This window comes from Mastacembelus armatus, chromosome 9 (assembly GCF_900324485.2).
Source record: "Mastacembelus armatus chromosome 9, fMasArm1.2, whole genome shotgun sequence".
NCBI lineage: Eukaryota > Metazoa > Chordata > Actinopteri > Synbranchiformes > Mastacembelidae > Mastacembelus > Mastacembelus armatus.
This window is the reverse complement of record NC_046641.1, coordinates 1,853,593-1,875,077: the sequence shown is the minus strand read 5'-3', so window position 1 is coordinate 1,875,077 and position 21,485 is coordinate 1,853,593. Positions and strand designations below refer to the sequence as shown.

General features: G+C 39.6%; 1 protein-coding gene across 2 annotated transcripts in view; it reads left to right on the top strand.

Annotated features, from left to right (window-relative positions):
* Positions 1-21,485, top strand: part of nr6a1a (nuclear receptor subfamily 6, group A, member 1a) — an 87,204-nt gene that overhangs the window by 6,185 nt on the left and 59,534 nt on the right. For both annotated transcript variants that reach the window (XM_026322289.1, XM_026322286.1), the window contains exon 2: positions 16,013-16,060. In XM_026322289.1, coding sequence (XP_026178074.1) covers positions 16,013-16,060 — 48 coding nt within the window. The remainder of the gene's footprint in view (positions 1-16,012; positions 16,061-21,485) is intronic.

Below are 21,485 nucleotides of genomic sequence, written 5' to 3'. Positions count from 1 at the left end.
AAAAACAATTACATTTGGTGATTTCTGTTAGGTAGATAATATGCTGATTTGTCTGCAAGTGGTAAATAAATGGGTGTATTTTTGGATGGCTGACAGGTTTGTTTGGTGCCCTGTATTTTTGATATTTTGGGTTGACTTTTGCATAGTGACAGGAAGTTATGTGTTGTCCATGTAATCATGTAATGAACCCTCACACCTAAACCAGGTCATTTTCACAACAAATTTTAACAGAGCTCTAAAATTCATTAACCCTCACTCACTTTTCTTTTTGGTCTCTTTGGTCCTCACTGGGGGGCTGTACTGTAGCAGCAGCAGCCATAGAAGCTAAAGTAGAATGTCAAACAAATGCTGGACAAAGATACTAAAAGACAAGATCTGACAGGTCACGGAGTACAGCATAGCACTGATAGTAAACTGAGGCCAAGTACTCATCATGTTATCAAAAATAACTCAAGTTCTTCCTTGAACATGTAGGATGGACAATATTGAAAGTATTTTTTGTTACTCTGTCTATCATGAATACTGTCCTGTAAACATTGACCGCTACAGCTGTTTTAACTTTGGAAACTAAGCTGTTTGTCTTGTTAACAACAGCATCACGGAGTTGTCAGGTTTGTATATGTCAGAGGCATACCAAGAGGCAAGAGACTTAACAGAACATGGGTGAATGATGTAAAAAGGGATTTGATGGGGAACTTACCAAATGTTGGCATTATCAAAAACCATTTATCGAGGCACCTCCCTAACTTCAACATACTTTTTAAAACAGATTTTGCAAAATGTGCATGGGCATGAACTAAAGCCCGATGTCACACAGGTGTCATAAACACAGAGTACAATTTGCAGCACAGCACAGCACAGCTCAGCTAACATGTCTGCAATGTGGGAAAATTTTAAATCAGAAAATATAAACTGTTCCATATCCAGTTACCTGCAACGTGAGCATTTCAAGAGGCGGTACAGTTGCACGATATTGGAAAGACAATGACTTTGCAGTAGGCTATTTTTTGTTTCTGCAATATATAATGCATTATGAAAAAATACAGAAACAGGACCAAAATGCCTCTTTGTTTTGCTTATCATCAGCTTTTCTGTTCTGAAATAACTCTAAACTAATCACAGTTTTCAGTGTTGTTTTTTTTTTTTTCTCCTAGTCCTTGACTAGTGAGGATTCGCCGGTTACTTGAATGTTTCACCTGAAAATCATGATGCTGACTGGATATATGGAGTCCTCATCATCTTCAACTGCATGGGAAAATGTGCACTCTATAAATGTATTATTCTGGAAAAATCCTGTTATTCTGGAACTTGGTATCGTTGGGGGGTGGAATGGAACATTCATAATTACATAATTACGATATTATTAATCTCTAATTACAATATTATACAATGTTGCAACATTTTTCAAAGGGGCAGATCAGTTTTGAACAAATTTTTAATGAAATTATATGCCAGTCTTTCCCCCGAGTTGTTTCAAGTGTGTTTAGGAAACACAGGTATTCTGCGCTGTGATGAACAAGAAATGAGATATAATCAATGTTAGGCCCATGGTGCCTCTGCTTGGCTTTTTTTGTTGGTTTTGTAATGTGATGATTATCAGATGGCTCATATAGGCCTGAGTTTACACAGAGCAGTATGCTTTCTGCCTCTGTGAGGTAGTAAAACTCTGATCCCTGGTATGATGAAAGGGAAGTGGCTCCTTTGAACATGTCAAGCAGTGTTGATGGAGGTCCCACCCCTTTGGCCACAGCATGACCCTCAGCCCGGCTGCCCACTGGGATTAGCACAGATAAAGACATACATTCATTAGGTTAAAATAACACACACTGACGACTGCACCATGAAAAAGTCTTAGAGGCTATAAAAAGTGGCCTTCACCTCTTTGTTTGATTCCAAAGGCTGAATTGTGGTGGAGCATTAAATCAAAAGAATGGTTAACTGCACTACATAAATGGGTGATTAATTTAACTCAAATATCAATAACGATTAATTATATTTTCACAAAAAGAGAAATTTATGATCTGAAAAAATATTTAAAAAAGTTAAAAATCAGATAATTATATAATTGTATTTTGCGGTGCCTTGTGGAGGTTTATCTGTCATTGTTTTCTGAAGTAATAATTTACCACTTGGTGCTCCAGATGCACAACGGTACAACAAAAGATTCATTTATGTCAGTTACTTGCTTTTTAGATTCTTTTATCTTTAAGGATGCAGTTTTGGCTTTTTTGTATTGTTGGAATCCCTAAAGGAACACCTAAACAGTGTGAAAAACATGGTTAGCCTATCTTAGCATAAAGACTGGAAACAGAGGGGAGTCAAATTAAGGGTGTCTGAGTTCTGAATAAGCCCCTGAGCACAGTGTGTCATGTCTCACAATCGACAGTGCATGTTAGAGCAATAAACAATTCATGTCCAAGGAACTTTCTGTGTACCTCCATGATAGAAGTTATGGCAAGGACAAGGGTACAGAACCATCTTCAAAGGTTTGAGTTTTCCCTCAAGTACACTGACCTCAGCAGTCGTGAAATTTGGAAGAAGTTTGGGACCATCATCCGTGGCCAAACTGAATACTTGGGCAACAAGGGCCTCGGTCAGGGAGGAGACCGAACACCATGCTCTGTGAACTTGAGTGGCACTGGGAGGCAGCATCCCAAGATTGATCGCTTTGTCAGCCAGAAGCAGCAGGGAGGACAGAGTCGACATTGTACTGTGCTGTGTTACACAGCAAGGTCAAGGGTCAGGTGTGGAGGTCAAAAGGATGACTGCTGAGCAGCCTGTGAAGCTATCACTTGAGTTCCTTCACAATCTGTCATATGTAATATCTAGCACAGAGTGTTGAGAGGCTCTGACCTGGTCTAGACCTGATTTCAGACTGTTAATCAGGGTCCATGTGCTTGTTGTGCTGAGGATAGTTGCTGGATTATAGGCTGTAGTGTTTGATTTATGATTTACCTGTGGGACCATGTAGCTGTGGTAGAAAATAATGGCACCCTCACCTTACTTTTTGATTCAGAACATGACCTGTTAAATTATAAAATGAAGAAGCGGTGCTTACAAAGATATTTACACCCTAGAGGAGAGAACAACTGCTGCTGAATCCTGTTACAGTGTTCTTTCCTTTTTTTCCCCCAGTTTTATGATTTATAAGACAAGATAAGATAAACTATTTATCCCCAAGAGGAAATTCAGGTAGTGTTGTAGTGACAATAGTAAGTAGTGAGTAGTAAGAGTAGTCAGCAACAGTCCAGTTCATGTTAATTAGTCATCTCCCATTGGCTAAGGTGTTGTAGAGCCTGATGGCAGTGGGGATGAAGGATCTCCTGCATCGTTCAGCCCTCAGCTCAGTGAAATGAGTCGTCCACTGCAGCTGCTTCTCTGGTTCATCAGGATGTTGTGAAGGGGATGATCAGACGTCAAGGAGGAAAAGTCGTCTCTGCCCTTCTGTGTTCAGTGACCAGTCCAACTTATTGTCCAGGTGCACATTTTAAATATTTGTAGGATGGCACCACTTCAGTGTCCACACCACAGATGTAGACTGGATAAGGAGGAGATTCAGACCTTCAAAAATCCACTACCATCTCCTTGGTTTTAGACGTGTTCAGTAGCAGGCCGGTTTTGTGACTGCAGTCACTGAAGGATTTTATCAGGCCTCTGTTTTCCTCTTCCTGTCCACTCCTGATACATGCAACAGTCACAGTATCATCAAAATACTTCTGAATGTGGCAACACTCAGGATTGTATGTGAAGTCTGCTGTGTACAGTGTGTACAGGAATGGAGCCAGAGCAGCCCCCTGTGGAGCCCTTGTGCTGCTAAAAACTGTACCGGAGATGCAGTTCTCCAGTCTGACAAACTGTAGATACAGTTTCTGTACTTTTAACAATTAACTAAAGAACTGTGGAAATCATATACTTTGTCAGTTTCAACTTATCTTAGAAAACATTGGCAGTTTTTAAATGTCTGGTGATGGCAGTATTTTCAGCAATGACTGTAGCTTTTAGGTTCAGCAGGCCGTTCATTTTAACTGGAAGCAACATTGACCTAACAGAGGAACAATAAGGCTTTGATATCAGAAGCTGGATAGAGTAACCCAGCTGCAGCAATCCTGCTACAGCCAGGTGGTCACAACATTGGCACCGTCTCCGCTATCCACTTTGTTATAACCCCATCTGCTCCTTCAAGGCAACCTGAAACAAACTGAAACTACTCAGTGTCATGCATGGATGTGTCTGTTGGAAGAGGGAAGGATCAAGTGGTGCCCAAGGGGTAGAGCAGCCTCTTTGCTCTGACCTCTTAGACAGCATAAGATTCATTCTGTCCTGCTCTAGAGAGAAAACAATGATCTATGTGTGGCACATGCTTCCTCTCATCCATCTTACAGTTGTGAGGGGTGATTGATTGATTGCTTGGTTGATTGATTCATTGAACAGATAGCTGATGTCACACATACCCCAACTGTATTGTTCAACTGTAAGTTTACAATGCCTTTCCCATCCGTGTTCACTGCACATACTATGGCTACAGTGAATTTAGTGAGACCATTTCAGTCTGTTTTGTGTAGTCACTTCATGGTGGCCAAGAATATGACACCTTAGTCCTTGAGTTTTAACTTTAGTTTAAAGCCTCTGTACCCTGTTCAGCCATGGTACCCAGTATGAAATCTATTACAACACCAAGTGCTACAAATAGAAAATATGAGACACTCTCATAAATATGAATAGGTCAAATCATTATTAGCTGCAAAATTAGCAGAACCTATATTAATTAATTTATTTGCTGTTTACAGTACTACAGTACAGTACTACTAATACAGTACTTTTGTCATAAAATAAGGGGGTCTTCACATGAATTCCAAACATTTTGTTTTAAAGTGTTACCCTGATATTCAGATAAAAATATCACTTAATTTCAGTACATTTAGGTCTGTAGTTAATGATTATTTTTCTTAATCTTCTAGTTGTTAATTTGATCTGGTGTTTTAAATCAGACTTTCTTAGTATGTGATGTAGTTCTGAAATAAGTGGGGCTGTCCCAGAGTTGACCAGACTGCCAGGTATAGAACTTACTCAGATAACAGGGTGACTTTGCCCTCCACTGGCCATGCGGAACCCTGGCCATCTGGGACAGAAAAGCAGGCACAGTGATGGACTGAAAAAGGGACAGTAGGAAAGCTGGGGAGGGATTTCTGGGAAGTGGTAATGGCTTCGGGCTCAAGAGTTCAGAGAGAGGGGACCATAGTGTATAGTCAGTATCTTTTGCTTTATATTGTGGCTGGTCCAGCCATATGGTACTTTCTATTAAGGAATGTGGTTTCTACTCAGTGTAGATACTTTTTGACCACAACGTTGTGTTCAAGCCTAATTTGAGTTAATTTGAACCATTCTATAGTAGAAAAGCATTTTATTATTTTATTTTGGGGACTACATATTGTGAGAGATTTTTTTTTTAGGGCTTTTCATGATGTGTTCTTTTTCTTTGCCATACAAAAACAACTGCATTACGAAAACAATTGTTAGTAAAATGTTTGATCAATGTGTATCCATTTTGAAAAGAACAGAGAAGAAAAATCAATAAACAAATATTAATTATTAAATATACAAATACATATAGAAATGAATAAATAGAACAATATTTTCATAGTAGGAGTTTTCCTTGTATTGGAAAAGGAGCAACATTTCCTGCTTGTGGTTGCAGTCCTTGTTACATGGAGCCTGTTGTGGACTTAACTGCAACAAAAAATTTTCAATTTGAATTAGCTTTACTGAAGAAACTGCTGCATCAGCACTATCGCTTACAACTCACATTGTTCTTCTCACCAACTAATACAAGCAAGGTCTATACTTTTATTCGCTCTTCTTCACTGAAAATAGTGCAGTATAGCGTCCTCTAATTCAACATAAGGCAACAGTGCCTTAATATAAAATTATAAGATGTGTCCTCTAGTGGACGAAAATAATGCCATTTAATATGTAAATTATGCAATAACAAATTTAAAATCTGTAATAAGACCTGCTTCACTAAATAGCACAATTCAATAACAAATTATAAATTAAGATTCAACAGAGCCACCTGAATTTTAATTTTAGGCCATAGATAAACCTCCATGTGGCACCAGTGAAACAATAAGGTGATTAATTGATTAGCTGACAGAAAATCAGTGAGCAACAATATTGATAATCAGTTAATCATTTATGTCCCTTATCATTTAAAATTGTTAAACATTTGCTGTTCCCAGCTTTGGTGATATGAGGTAATGTGGAGATTTGCTGATTTGTCTAAGGCCTTTTCACAGCAGCCATGTTCACATGTGACAGTAGGAAAAGCCCAGGTGAAAACAATCAATTCAATAATGGTTGAATGACTTTGGGCACTTCAGTTCCAGATTCATGCTTGCTGACTGTTACTTTTTCCCTTGAATTGATCTATCACTGTTTTTATTATTTTATTAGAAACAGTGCTTTTCCTGCCGCTTCTAAATCATTGACGGTATATAAGGGGGTGGACCTACACAGATAGCATTACGCACTGCGAGAATGAAGCCAATATAGTCGCAATTTTTGGCTGTTATGGATGTGGCCATGTTGCTTTTGTGGAGCCAGAAGTACCATATTTGGACAATATGGCAGTGTCTAGGTAATGTTCCCATGACAACCACTGAGCCAATCAGCAGCGAGCTTGTTGAACATACACGCCCCCTGGAGAGAGTGACTAAAGCTCCAACTGCAGTCTGATCTGGCTTTAGCCATAAGGCTTAGCCTAAGGGTAAATATCAATATCTGTTATGCACAATTGATTCTACTTATGGTGGGCATCAGCTATTTTTCTACACTGTTCTTAAATGTCCAAGCAGCTGCAAATCCGTTCCTACCACGGTGGGGTGGGTAGCCTGAAGCCTTAATGTCTGTGGCTAAAGCAACCTGTCAATCATCCCCACATAGGGATGGAGCAAGGCAACATGGATGAAAGGAGGCACCTGATTGGTCAGCTATTTATCCTAATATCTTGTGTTACAGAGTAAATATAAACATAAAAAATTTAGGAATATCAAGAGCGTGATCAAACAAAGACAACAAAGCCCCAATGATAATTATGACAACAACAGTGATTTAGTAATTGGTGCTGATTTTTCAATGGAAGTCAATGGGAGCCAGTGGCTACTTCCTATATGACTTCAAACCCGGAAGTGGGCTTGCTGTGTCTACCCTTTTACAGTCGTTGGTCTAAATGCAGATGGTCAGACAAGGCAAGGAATTTGACAATGTCATTAGAGCTCTGGAACTTGTAATGAATATTTTCTCATTTTATAAACAGAATTATTAAACAAAAACACAATGAACAGATAAACAGATGATGAAACTAATCAGTACTTGAAGCTGCTTCCTTGACTTCAGATTATTAAATGAAGTAGTTAATCAATTATGAAAAAAAAGTTTATGAGATTATTAGTAGATTATTTTGTCAGCATCTTGGTTAACTGACTATTACAGTTCTACACCCAAGGCATACTTTTTAATGTTACTGATACCTGAGTCTGCTGTTAGGGGAACTACTACAAGTGATATTTCTAGATTTGTATTTGTAGAGCTTTGCTGGCTGCTGCTTGTATCCACAAGCTGTGATTACCTAGTCACATGAAGTAAGTACTGGAGAGGTCAAAATATGCTTGAATCAGTGGTTAAATCACCACATGGAGAAAACAATGATTTGTACATTGACTTGCAATGCTTGAAAATGCCATTTTCTATTTAGTGTAGATGGAGGGCTGGTACAGTATTGAGCCTCTTTTGGTTAATGCCATATTGAGCATGCATAGCATGTCTCAAAACACAAGGAGGGAGATGAGGTGACAAGAGATGGTATGTTATTTTGATGGAGGGCTGATTGCGCCGGAGGTTGCAGAGGTTTTAGAGGTGAAAGGTTAAAGATGCAGCCTTCCTTTGTCCACACACAATGGGCCACAGCGGAGCAGGCTCTGGCTGTATTGGTGGCTGCTGGAAGCCTTCCCAGCCTCAGGCTATAATGGTCAATAAGTCATGAGGATTAGCAACAGAGACCACACAGTAGAGAGCTCCATTCTTTTCTACCGCTGTTCCATTATCAGCAAACACTGCAGCCTTGGAGTATGGACTGAAACAGGACTTAATCCTGGCCCCTGAAATGCCACTATTAAGAGCTGACCAGAAAACAGAAAGAAAACTGGAAAATGGTGTGTGGGAGGACTAATTGACCAACATCCCAACAGTGTTTCCTTGCAGAAAAATCTTTCTTTTCTCTCTCATAAAAGAGATGCGGGCAAGAGGTTTACTTTGAATTACAAGCAAGATTTTATATATTTTTTATACTACATTGAAAATAAATGGAGACATCTTAATTCTACCTTTAACATTAAGAGTCCATTCATGAAAATTCCAAAAATAAGATTCTCACATGCATCTAGCCTTGTAGATAGTTTTGATTTGATTTTATTCGTTCAGTTTTGGAGGTGTCACCATCACAAAGGAGGAGAATGTGATTTTTTTTTTTTTTTTTTTTTTGTGGTCCACTCAGGACTGAAAAGTAGCATTTTAGGAAATTTATAGTACACACAACACACTTCAATTGTACAGTTTCTCTGGTCGAAAGTAGTTACACTGAGAACTGTTCCCAGTGCCATCTGTGGATTATCTAGAAAAGCAGGGGGCATTGTGGTGGGGAGAGACATTGCTATAGAGTGTCTTTAAATGTTACATTTTCATGCTGGCATCACTGTGCTAGGGACAGCAGTATTGCTCAACCTAGATCAACCCAATCTGTCATGTGTCTAGTGTTGCTATAGGCTCTTTGTCTCATTCAATGCTGTGAGCACCAAAAGGATGCACCCTTGTTTAGTATTATAGGCAGATATCTTAAAGCCTGGACATGTTAAACCAAAACTCTTATGTATGGATACCATGTCTGAATTTAGGCAAATTAATGCACCATGCTTTGAAACTAGTTGGCCATGGTGTAAGTTAAATGAAATCAGAGATTAACCTGTTTTTTTAATATGCAAAACAGATGACATTATTCCTAAACCTGCTTACTTGTGATCTTTCTGTGATTCTCTGGTTAAAGCTGTGACATGGTATCTCAGATTGTCTGTACTATAATTTGAAGTCGCTCAGAGGCACAATGCATGTTTGTTTGTGAGATATTCAGTATAAGCCTGTGTCCGTTCAGGATAAGGCACGTGTGCGTTTGAGCAGACTTTTGTGTGTTGATGTATGCTCTAGGGAGAACATATGCCAGTGTTGACTGTGGGTCTGAGGGGCAGGGGTGAATGTAGGAGGAGGGGGGCTGCTGGCGTGTGTCGGGTCAGGGGTCTACAGCTGTTGATAGCAGGGTGGTACACTGACACTGATAGGGAGATCTGATGTGCCGACAGCCCACACTATGCACCCGATTGAATGTGAGTGATGGAGTTTGCTGGGCGCCATGTAAATGAGAAGTGGACACCCGTCTCCAGGCGATGCCTGCACAGATGGCCAGGCTGCTGATGTGGACAAGATGGGGAAAAAGTGGCTTTAAAGTAAAGATGAAACAGTAAGAGGGTAACCAATCTCAAGCAAACAGATTGTTATGGGGTGACAGTTAGCCCCGTGTGGTTATGTCAGTCTGTGTTTTAAAAAGCAGATCTAACATTACATGAGATTTTCTTAGGTTAGTGAAAAATTGTATAATTTTAAAGGAAGCACCAGAAAAATAAGCCCAACCATCAACTCCAATCTCATTTTTTTCCTCCATGTTTAGATAACAAAATGCTACATCCTCCTTTGCTCCTTACAATATGTCTTCATGGGTCCAAAAATAAGCTTGGCTTCAGTTTCCTCATCAGAACAAAGCTTCATTGAGGAATGAAGTTCACAGCTGTCAGTTTAAGTTTACCTCTTGCCTCTAAACCCACTCATACAGTGTTTAAAAAATGAATTTAAACAATTGTGGTATCAGGCTGCAACATAACAAAACTGATAAAATGTGAAGATTGTCTGAATACTTTCTGAACTGCTGGGAGTTTCAATGACACTACACTAGCCTATGGGTTGGCACCAGTGACGACTATGTCAGGAGGGGTGGGGACCCGCCCCCTACATAATAGGCTGACATAGCATCAGTTGTCAATCAAACAAGCTCACCTCTTCCTTGCTTCCATCGCAAGGAGGATGGTCTGGTGAGACACTCACTCATGCTAATCAGAGAAACGGGGTTAGAGACATAACCTTAAGTTCTCTTTCATAGCATTCGTTTTGTGTCTCACTAAGGGAGATATACCAGTTCCCAGATTGCCAGACTTGCCTAGTCTGTGTTTTAAAAAGCAGATCTAACATTACATCAGATTTTCTTAGGTTAGTGAAAAATTGTATAATTTTAAAGGAAGCACCAGAAAAATAAGCCCAACGATCAACTCCAATTTCATTTTTTTCTTCCATGTTTAGATAACAAAATGCTACATCCTCCTTTGCTCTTTACGATATATCTTCATGGGTCCAAAAATAAGCTTGGCTTCAGAGTCCTCATCAGTCTAGTATTTCCCTGGCCAATACGGGGCAACGAGGATCATGGATAGACCCTTCTCCCTCACTCTGGCCAGACTTGGAAGGATGAGAGCTATTGGGTTTAATGCATAGAGAAAGGTGAACAGCCACTCGTGCAAGAAGAACCGGGGACACTAGGCATTCTCCAGTGACGCATATATCTCCATGGTTGTCCGTTTGAGCTGCTGCCAACTTTGCTTCACCACCCCTGGATGGAGCCTCCAGCCTGCATAGAGTGGATTTTCCCTGGATAGCAGGTCTTCCCCATGGTTTAGTACACCTGGCACAGGAGTAGCTCTCAATGAGTGGAAGCGTTAACTGCTCCAGAGTATCAATGGTGCAACCTTGGGGATCTCAGCCTCCCTTATTTGTTGATATAGGCCACCACAGTGGAGTTGTCTGTTCTCAATAAAATGTGATGTCCCCGCAGCCAGAAAAGGAAATGTTTCAGAGCTAAGTGGACAGCCATCAGCTCCAAACAGTTTATGTGGGTGTGTCATCAAACCCAACAGCCTTTGACACCATCTGAATGTGACAATGTTGCCCCTGCGAAACAATGCCAGGCTGGCCTGCATGGTTGCTACTCTCTCTAGAGAAAAGTGTGCCCTTTCCCGAAGGACCATAAGACTCATGGCTCTGCCGGTGGCTTGGATAGCTACCTTGTGGAGGCGAAGGACGTGGTCTGTCATGCAGCAGATTTCCTCCCACAGGGCGGTATCTGGTTTAGCCGTCATGTCTTCTTCTAAGCCATCAGGATTGAAGAAGCATTAAGGGTTCTCGCTGACAGAGCCGTCGCCTTGCAGCACTTCTCAGTGAGGATGGACTGAAAGCTGTCTGCCTCGTAAGGGAGGGAGAGAACCGATGACGAGAAATAGGTCTTCGGGTGGAGGTGGGTTGCTATCAGCGGTTCTATAGGTGGCATATGGTTCACCATTCCCTCACACTCCAACAGGGAACCTCCCACAATGGGGTACTTCTTGCTGCATGGCCTGCTTTTCCATGTTCCTGCTATCTCATTGAACAGCTCTGGAAAGATTGGCAACACCTGTTTCCCCATCTTCTTCGCTTTGGGCAAAGCGAGATTTCACCGCCTCAGCTTGCATTGTGGGCCATAGGATGTTAAGCCTGGCAGCTGCACGTTTGCACATATCCTGCATGTTAAGATCATGCAGGACGTGCAATCACATGAGATTTCTCCCTCGATAGTGGTATGCTTTGCAGTCTCACCTGTAACAGTGAGGAGTGTGGATTCTTCCTCATCATCACCATCATCCGACAACAGGAGCTCCGAGTTGGTCAGAAGTATTGCTACTTAGACTTTTATTAAAGTATTGCTACTTTTAGCAATGTAAGTATTGCTGTTGTCACCAGAGTTAGCTGTCGAATAGTATCGCTACTACTCGTTAACTACAGAGCAACCATACTGTAAAGCACAAAGTGCCCGGTCACCGAGTTTGCACTCAAATAGATGGCCAGTTTAGCTTTAGCGCCAATAGCACAGTTGTCTGCAGACTTCTGTGAGAAGCGAGAAGAGTTTTTCAATGACAACTGATAATCTGTCAGCCTATTATATGGGGGGAGACGTTCCCATAATGAGACATGAAATTAATGCTATGAAAGAGAGCAACTGCTACAACACCTAGAGGCAGGTATTCACTGTTTGTGTAAGAGATGGGCCGATCCAGATTTTTCCAGTTCCGTTCCAATTCCGATCCACAACTGCTGATACTGATACAGATGGTTCATGGTACTGGACTGAAATATGGATCAGTAAGTGGATTGGCTTTGTCCGTCTAAAACCTGCATATTGTCTTAATACTAATAATATTGTGTTAATACTATAGCAGGCTGTTAATGGTTTGTGTCTATAATTTGATTATATTTCTACAGGGATTATTTATTATGTGTGGATTAAACTCCTTCTTAACATGTACTAAATAATGTATTTTGATAAATTCTCTCTTACACTGCATTTGATAAACCTTCAGTAAGTTTTACTTTTTTTTTTTTTTTTTTTTACATTTGTACTAACTTAAAAGGAAACATCAAACATACATTGTACAAAAATAGAATATTAAAGAACTTTATCATACATACAATAATAAGTTGTAGGTACAATAGTAACTAATATATAAATAACAGTCAAAGTATATTCACACACACACCAATGCCCAAACAACCATCACAAAGCTCTGACAATAGTCTGTTTTAATACCAATATTTGACTGTTTTAAAAACTGAAAATCTATATATATATATATATATATATATATAAAAGAAGGTGTTTATGGACCCAGCCCCATATACAGAGCCAGTGATGAAAATCCTCATCCCTGAGCCCTCTATGTTCAGTTTTAAAGGCCAGAAAAAAAGGATACAGGAAACAATTTGAAAAATTTTTGCAACAACAAAGTATTAGTCATTGCTGTTTTTTTTCCTTGTATGCTTTTGTTTTATTCTAAATTGCCTATTAATTGATATGACTTGAACTTTGAAGTGGCAATGTTAGATCTGAAAAATTAAAAAAGAGTAATATTGGAAATACTTACTGCCAAAGACACAAGGGCCCAATTCAGCCCAATAGATTCTTAATGCATTCTACTGAGAGAAGACTTTTAAATGAAGTGTTTGAGATCCGGATGGTCCATCATGCATTATGGTGGCTGCTCATGCTTCTGGGTTTCTTCTGGTGTCCTGGTATGGGGAGTTGAAATTTTGTAAAGATAGTGATGCTAATATAACTGCAAATACTTTGATGTTTATACAGTAAGTACAGTGTTTTCCGGGCTATATGAAGAACGTAGACAAGCAGAAGTGCATTACCGAATTTATTCATCCATGTCCAGTAATGTTAAACAACTTCACCAACATCAGGATGGGGGGAGATACAGTGGCGCATCCACCTCCTCTCTCAGGTTGTCTAAATGCTGACACTCAATCCAACTTCGTTTCAGCTTTGCTGTATAAGTTGCAGGACAAGCCAGAGGAGTAAAAAAATGTGACTTATTGTTTTATAGTCAGCAAATATTATCAACCTCTGTAGGCACAGTGGCACAATTTCCACAAATTCCACTCTGCATTTAATCCACCCAAATGCACACACACCATGAACAGAAACTCGGGGCGGCGCCCGGGGAGCAGTTGGGGGTTCAGTGCCTTGCTCAAGGGTCTCACCTCAGTCGTGGTATTGAAGGTGGAGAGAGCGCTGGCTATTCACTCTGCCCCACCGGCAGGAATTGGCAGGAAAGACTTGAACCCACAACTTTCGGGTTACACCGACTCTATCCATTAAGCCACGACTGCCCCTTAAATAAACAATATGTTTCTTTATTGCTGTTTTCCTCCTAACAGCAAGGCCTTGTTCTAACAACTTAAAATAGCACGGCCACTGGCTAACATAGCTATGTATAAAACACAAATGAAAGCGACAGTGTTTATGAGTAACCTCGCAGAAACATCCTGTTCAAAGTGAGATAGCACAACTGGTTTAAAAGCCCCGTCTCGCTCTAGGTCTAATAGCATTCATGCTACACGCCCCCAAATGAGTTATTTTCGATGACCTGCTACAGGCTTCTTGGGACATCGGAGAACTGATTTTATCATCCAAAAATGGGGTATTTCAAGTCACCTTCAACCTTGGCATGCATCATTCACAGTACAGTACTAGTCAAAAGTTTGGACACATTTTTCTCATTCAATTCAGTGGTGAAATGTGTCCAAATTTTTGACTGGTAGTGTATGTGTATATCAACAAGAGCTAATTGGAGTCAGGAGTAACCTTGAGTCCAATCAATGAAACCTGATTGGGGAAGGGTTAGAGCTGCTTTGATTTAAAAAAGAAAATAACACTCAACATTTTGAGTTTGCTATATGCAAGAAGCATCCACTGATCACTGATGAAGAGTTATTATAAAGATTTACTGCTTTGCATGAAGCTAGAAAGTTACAGATTCATCTCAGAGTGGAGACAGTAATCAATGCACAGCTGGACAAACTGTCTACAAATGAAAGCCCAGCGTATCAGCTAAAGGCTTAAAGGAATCACTCAAGCTGGTTTGCATCTCATCAGCCAGACACTGTATCATACAGACCCTGTGGTGCGTGGCTGAAACGAGCATAGTGTCTACAGCAGGACATTACCGTATGCAATAAATCCTCTGAGGTCATTAGCCTATGCCCATCCCAGAATCATACATCTGTGTCACTCTGAGATATGATGCTGGTGAGAACCCAGCACAAAGAGCAAAATGTGTGCTGAAATTGGACTGCATATTGTGAGCTGTTGTTTTTTCTTTAGCAGTACTTCATACTTCATACAACCTGTCCTCTGTCTTTGGTTTCTAATCTCATGTTTTGAACCCACACAAGTAGTGACTGACAGAGAATACTGTTTGAAGCACAATTATCCCTCTATATCACTACTAATACTAAATCTTAAGTAGTGAAGTTTGAATATTGACTGAAGTATCTAATCTGTGAGAGCTGTGTGTTGTCTCCAGCTAACAGATGTGACATCTTGCACTCAGTGGGAGCTCTCTGCTTTGATAAATGTGTTTTACAAGGAGGCAAATAAATAACTTTTGCTCTTCAGGCTATAACAGACATGCATCTTGAATTTTTTTTATTGTAAATACAACAATAAATGCACATGAAACAGTAATATAACTCTTAATAAGGCAACATGGCTCATATATTGAATTTTGCACATGTTTACATTAGCATCTTTCGTTTCTTATTCCTACATAGATCACATTGCAATTTGAGATGGTTATACGACTATAGCTTGAATGTTCCTACTTTGGTCAAACAGTAGAATAAATCTATGCTTGAATCACCTGTACTGATGTTAGATTTCTTTCTAATGATTGTTGGTACGTATGCATGGTGTTGTTCTCGCCGGTGTTGAAGTATTTCACCCCATGAGAAGAAACAAAACAAAACAAAACTACAGTATTTGGCTGGATAAAAGCTTTTTAAATCTTTTGTTTAGAAGTTGTATGTAGAACAGGGGGTCTCATAGAGATGGCTGCAACTAAGAGTTATTTTTTTAATCAACTCATCAGTTAATTTCTTTATTGGTCAGGAAACGTTGTAATAGATCATAGTTTCCGTGACCTCACGTTGATGCCATCACTTGAATTGTTTGTCCAATCATCAGTCTAAAATCCAAAAAGTTTGAATTTAATTTTCAGACAATGTCAAACATTAAATGTCCAAATTCAGAAGCTTAAACAAAGAAATCCCATTCTTATTTGGTTATAGAACCTCACTCTGCTCATCTAATATACACCTTAAACCTCTGATACATTTCTTGTGTTTGCAGTGAAAACGTTCCAATAATGCATAATTTTATCAATATTTTAGCCTTAATTTTAATACTGGTGTATCTACAACTCTCTCTTTTTCTTTCTCGGTGACAAACAATTGACAGGTGACCTGTCTCTGTGTGCCTTTTTTCCAGGCTTTTACGGCGACCATCCACTGGAGTCTGAACAGAATGACAGCATGGGTGAGCAAGCACATATTTAAAACTCAGATGTGAACTAAGGCTGCAGGTCTGTCTACTGCGTACACCTTCCTTGGTTTTTTCATTCAGTCACTGGATTGGCCTCAACAGGACTGACTGACTTTACAACATTATATGTCAAAATGTCATAAATACAGGACTCTCAAAACATAAAGATCTCTGATTGATCCCCCTCTGGGTCATCTTCAGTGCCTGGCATTAAATTAGATCACAAGGTAAAGAGCACCATCTAGTGCAGCGAGTGGTAATTTTAATCACTTACTTTCCCTGTGTTCATTTCCTTCAAAATCCACAAGAGGGAGTATAAACTCAGCAATAATTGAGCAGAGTCTTCCAAATGCCATTTGCTTCCAGTTTCTCTTCTGCTGCAAATGGGAGAGATAGTGTGAAATTTTACCAGCTACGGATTTGTGAATGGAAGAATCACTCTTTTTCTTTTTCTAGGAAGGAAAAAAAATCTGTCTCAATTTGTGTAGATAGATGCATGTTGTTTACAAGTGTCTTGTAAACAAAAACACACAATTTTCATGCCATCATCAGAAATGTCTTTGCATAGTACATGAACCGCAAACCTAAAATAATGTAAAAGGGTCAGAAATGTGTGTCTACTGGCCCAGAGGAAGCTGGGAGCAAAGGGGCCAGGGGTGAGGCAATGGTCCAATGTTAAGGTCCAGGTTCAGGCGAAGTTCACTTGGGACTCCCATGGCTGCCATCGCAGCACCAGGTGGTACCATGAAGGGTCAGAGGTCGGACACAGTTCAGAAACTGCTGACCTCACTGTGACTCTGCACTGACCTGATTGTGTGCAGCTCTCCTCCTGCCTGGGATTTCTCAACTCTCCCCCTATAAACTTGCAAAAGGAGAAAGGAGCAAGGGTGGTTGCTAAGAAGTGGAAGGAAGCCTGAGAGGAACTATTAAACGTGTGCAAACAGTGAATAGCTGGTATTGTTGTGCATGTTCTGCGGAGGAGGCGTGGATTTATGAGGCTGATCCTGATTGGGTTGTAAATTTGACAAGGTAGGTTTGCAGCCGCGACTGCTCTCTCTCTCAAGGCACTATTTTCCTCACAGGATGCCTTGGTCTATGAAGTAAGCAAGGGTGATTCTGGGGTCAAGGGGCCTGAGGCGGGGCTCCACAGGCTTGTAAATGCTCTGACAGGGGTGGGAATTGAGAGACCCCTATTCAGTGACCAAAAAACCCAGGTCAGAGGCCAAATAGCTGAGTTAGCAACAGCTGTTTTCAACACTAGCTCTGCAGATGATGTCCTGATGTCAACTCAGATGTTTTAAATGATTTTTTCTTTTTTATTCCTGGACTGTTCCTCTTTCTACTTGCAGCATGCATTGCCATCTTCATGAACATGCAGGTTGTCATTCTCTTCATTGTGGCTTAAATGGTTCTAAACCTCTGAAGTTGAAGCTTCACACTTAATCAGTCACACATTCATTTGACTCAATTATTTATCTATTTAAAAGATTATTCTAAGTTGTTCAGACATTTAATTTTGTTTCTGTCCTAAATAATCAAATGATAAATAATTCAAGCAAGTCTTTTAGAGCAAAATAACTCAGGCTTTATATTAAAATTTCTTTTGTTTTCTGTAGGGACATATTTTCTCTCCACGACTCCGCCTCTGATCCCCTCTGTGCTCAAACCCCTCCTAATTGAGTCCCACTACACAGTTGACCAATGGCTAAAGAGTGGGTCATCAGAGGGGCTATCAGTGTTCTATGGTGACTTCTTCTTTTCCATGGTTAATCATTACCAGCTGCAAACAGGACTTTCTCTCCCCTGACTGGTTTCACTCTACAGGCTATTACTATTTCAGTTCAATAAATTTTAACCATTATTTCTTGGGACATGTACACAGGAGGCATGAAAATATAGATTAAATGACAAATTCTATACTGTATCCTATGTTACACTCCATGTCCAACTAGATAATTGCTGTGGAAGGTGTTATTCAGTCAAAAGAAGACAACAAAATGCTTGATTTTGATTAAATTAGTTTTGTTTATTTATTCATCAGTTATGAAACACATTCAAGCACATGCAGTCAGGCCTCCTGCAGCATTACATGTACCAGACCATAAGGGGGCAGTAAATCCATAACAGACCTCCATGCTCCCACGTGCCACCTGGACTCAGTGAACTCAGCACCCATATGGAACTACTTGGCTGTAGCCCAGGACATGCCTTTCCTTTGTCCTCACATAACTGGACTAACTTCATGTGCTTGTGTCCAAAAGTCGATCAGGATCACCAGGTTTTCATTTTCCTACAGGCTACACAGCAGAACAGTCAAACACTTGATGCCGGTTGAGATCCCTGTCTTCATTCCTTTGTTTTTTCTCTTTTTAAGTGGATTTGTTGACTGTTTGCTTGAGGGCTGTCTTTGACTAAAGTAAGTCTATAGATAAGCAGATAAAGAATAAAAGGCCAATGTTAGCCTGTTTCTTTTTCTTGATTTTCCTTTTCATTCCTCATGGATGCCTCAGCCTTTTACACACCAAACATGATATGCCAAAGAGTGTTTGGTAGCTGCTGCTCCTGACATCTGTCCTTTTTTGGCATTTTGGCCTTTAATAATTTATGATTAGCCTAGATTTGATTCACTGTCCCTTTTTTCTCGCTTGATGCAACTTGCATTGGCATTGGACTCGGGGTCAGCCTGCGGAGTGTTTCCAGGTCAGGGAGAAGTGGGTCACACTGTTCCCAGTGTCAGTGCCTATAACTTCACCGTGTATGATGACAAAGCCCAACTCCACAGGGATAAACAAGTAGACTTTTGTGTGTCATATATGTAGCAAACAAGATCCATCTATTGCATTCAGACCTCTGTAGATATACTGCTTTACTCAGAGTTCCAGCAAATGCTGACATTTTATTGAGACAGTTATTTATTTGTAGCCTTAAGTTTGAAATATATTCCCATTTCCCAGCTTTATAAAAAGACACTAAGAATAACAATATTTTCTAGAATTCTGCAATGTTTCACAAAGACTTTCTAGTCTAGAAAAATACCAAATCGAAGTCTTTAAAAAAGACGATGTCAGTGTATGTGAAAATGGAAAAATTGTGTTAAGACAGATGAAGAAGAAGCAACCTGAGCTCCTTTTCATTGTCCTTTTGATGCTTTTCCAATGTAAATAGAGCTCTAACTGGAAATCATAAATGTAGTTTACAATCTCCCAGCATGCTAACATAACCTTTTGGGGAAATTACGGCAAGATTATTTCAATATGACTATATCTTTACCAGTTACATACTTTTAATAGAGTCATAAGGCTGATTAACTTTCTAAGAATTGTGGACATGCATTGATTCACTTTAAAAAATTACATAGTATATTTAATTGGGTTGATTTAAAGAGTTATCTGTCACCAAAAGTCTTTTTAAAAGGCCTTTGGCCTTGGAAAGTCTTGGAATATCATGGGGGTTGGAAAAGGGGTTTTATACTAAGTTTACTAAGTTTTAATTTTTTGTCAGATGAATATGGGAATATATAAAGAGTAGTTGCTTTTAGGACATAGGCTAGCCAACTGAGTTTTCCAGTTTTTGCGTCACGCATTTGTTGAGTTTCTGCCCAAGGCAAGTAGAAGGCAGACAGCGTTAACAAACATCAACAAAATACAATTTTAAGGTCATGAAAGCAGTGGCACCTTGTAATGGAAAATCTGAGAAAAAGTTATGAAATTTAACATCTGGGTCAGGGTGGGAAAACAACTTCAGGCAACGTACTGAATGCCCTTCCTGCCTACTTTGGATAAACTAGAATAGCTAAACTAAGGCCAGAGTTAACACAACATGAGCCAAAAAATTCAGTCTTGACAACAGAAGCTATGAAAAATATCTTATCAGTATCAATACAATGAGAAAATATAGTCTAGGACAGTTTGTAGGACCCTATTTGTTTTTACTTACAATATGTTACATTAATGGCAGTATATTTTTTGTATTGCCAAAAATGTGACAAATACCAAAACATTTTGTGAAGGCTGACACTTTTAATTGGATACTTCTTGGCTTTAATAGAACATTAAAATTATATACTATCGGTAACTGGATTTTTTTAAAGACAATGTGTAGAACATGTTTTTATTAAAAATAAGTTATTATTTTGATATCAGTAACAAAACTAAAGTATCATATAAGCCTTAGCATTGACAAGCCATTGGTTTCCATTCAATGTGCAGTAATATGGTGAAATAATGCTCATTGTCTGAAATTTGGAAAAACACATTCGGGCATTTGGATAAATTCCATCAGGCTAGAAAGCAGGAAAAAACAGTAAAAGTCACTAGGGCTGAGCGATATGGCTGAAAACTATCACGATACAAGTGTTTCATATCAGTCGATATAATTATTCATATCTTTTATGACCAATTTGAAATAAGGACCAAGGGAAAAAAAATATTCATTTTAAACAGGTGACTAACAGCCATGCAGATAGTTTCATTTTTATTTATTCAGTTTGAGACATCTGACTGATTCTTACAAAACAGCTGTCATTGTTCTTTGAATGATCAGAGACACTACTGTTGTTGAGTATTTGAAAATTATTTGTTCAGCACATATGAAATTCCAATCACCTCCATAATTGGAAATCTCAGAGACAGATATCTCAAAACATGGATAAGTAAAACAAAAGCTCTCAATGTGTCTACATAGCACTAACTTGAGAAAGTGAGAAAATATGTAATTTGGGTTAACAGACTAATTTAAACTGAAAATCTGTGAATGCCTGAAGGACAGCTAGTGGGAACTTTGAAAAATATGACCTTCATTGCTAAGATATTCTGTACAGTGACATCTGTACACTGCTACAGTATGCTTGTGATCATCAGCCAATGCCAGCCCAAAAAGCCTATAGAGTTTTGTCCATGTAAAGCTTTGGTTTACCACATTACAACAGCGTGTTGTATCAAGTCTTTTGGTATACATCCATTGCTCTTGTTGGTCTCTATGTCCAATTGGTTACTGAAGTGTTTGAACCGCAGTCTGCATTCATTGATCAGTGAGTTTTTGTCATGTAAACCCACCGACAGCAATGAATGTTTATTGCAGCCTTAAGAGTGAACGCCACCTGCGGCACAGCTGATGTGATAGTGTTGTGTCCCAATTTTAACCAATTGAAGAGCCCAGGTTCAATCCAGAGTCTACACACAGTCTGTTGTTCTGCATTTTGGTCTGAAGAAGAGCAGAACTGAAATATTTCATGACATATGGTTCCCAGACAATTTGCGTGTGCTGTGGCATCCCTCAGGGTACAGTCAACGGTCGATGGTTTTGGTTAAAGCTCAAACTCACCGACAGCGTTGAATGTTCACTGGAGGCACCAGAAAGGACTATGTCTCACTGTTTTGTTTGATTGATCTCAGCTAGATAGATCAATATATGCCACATA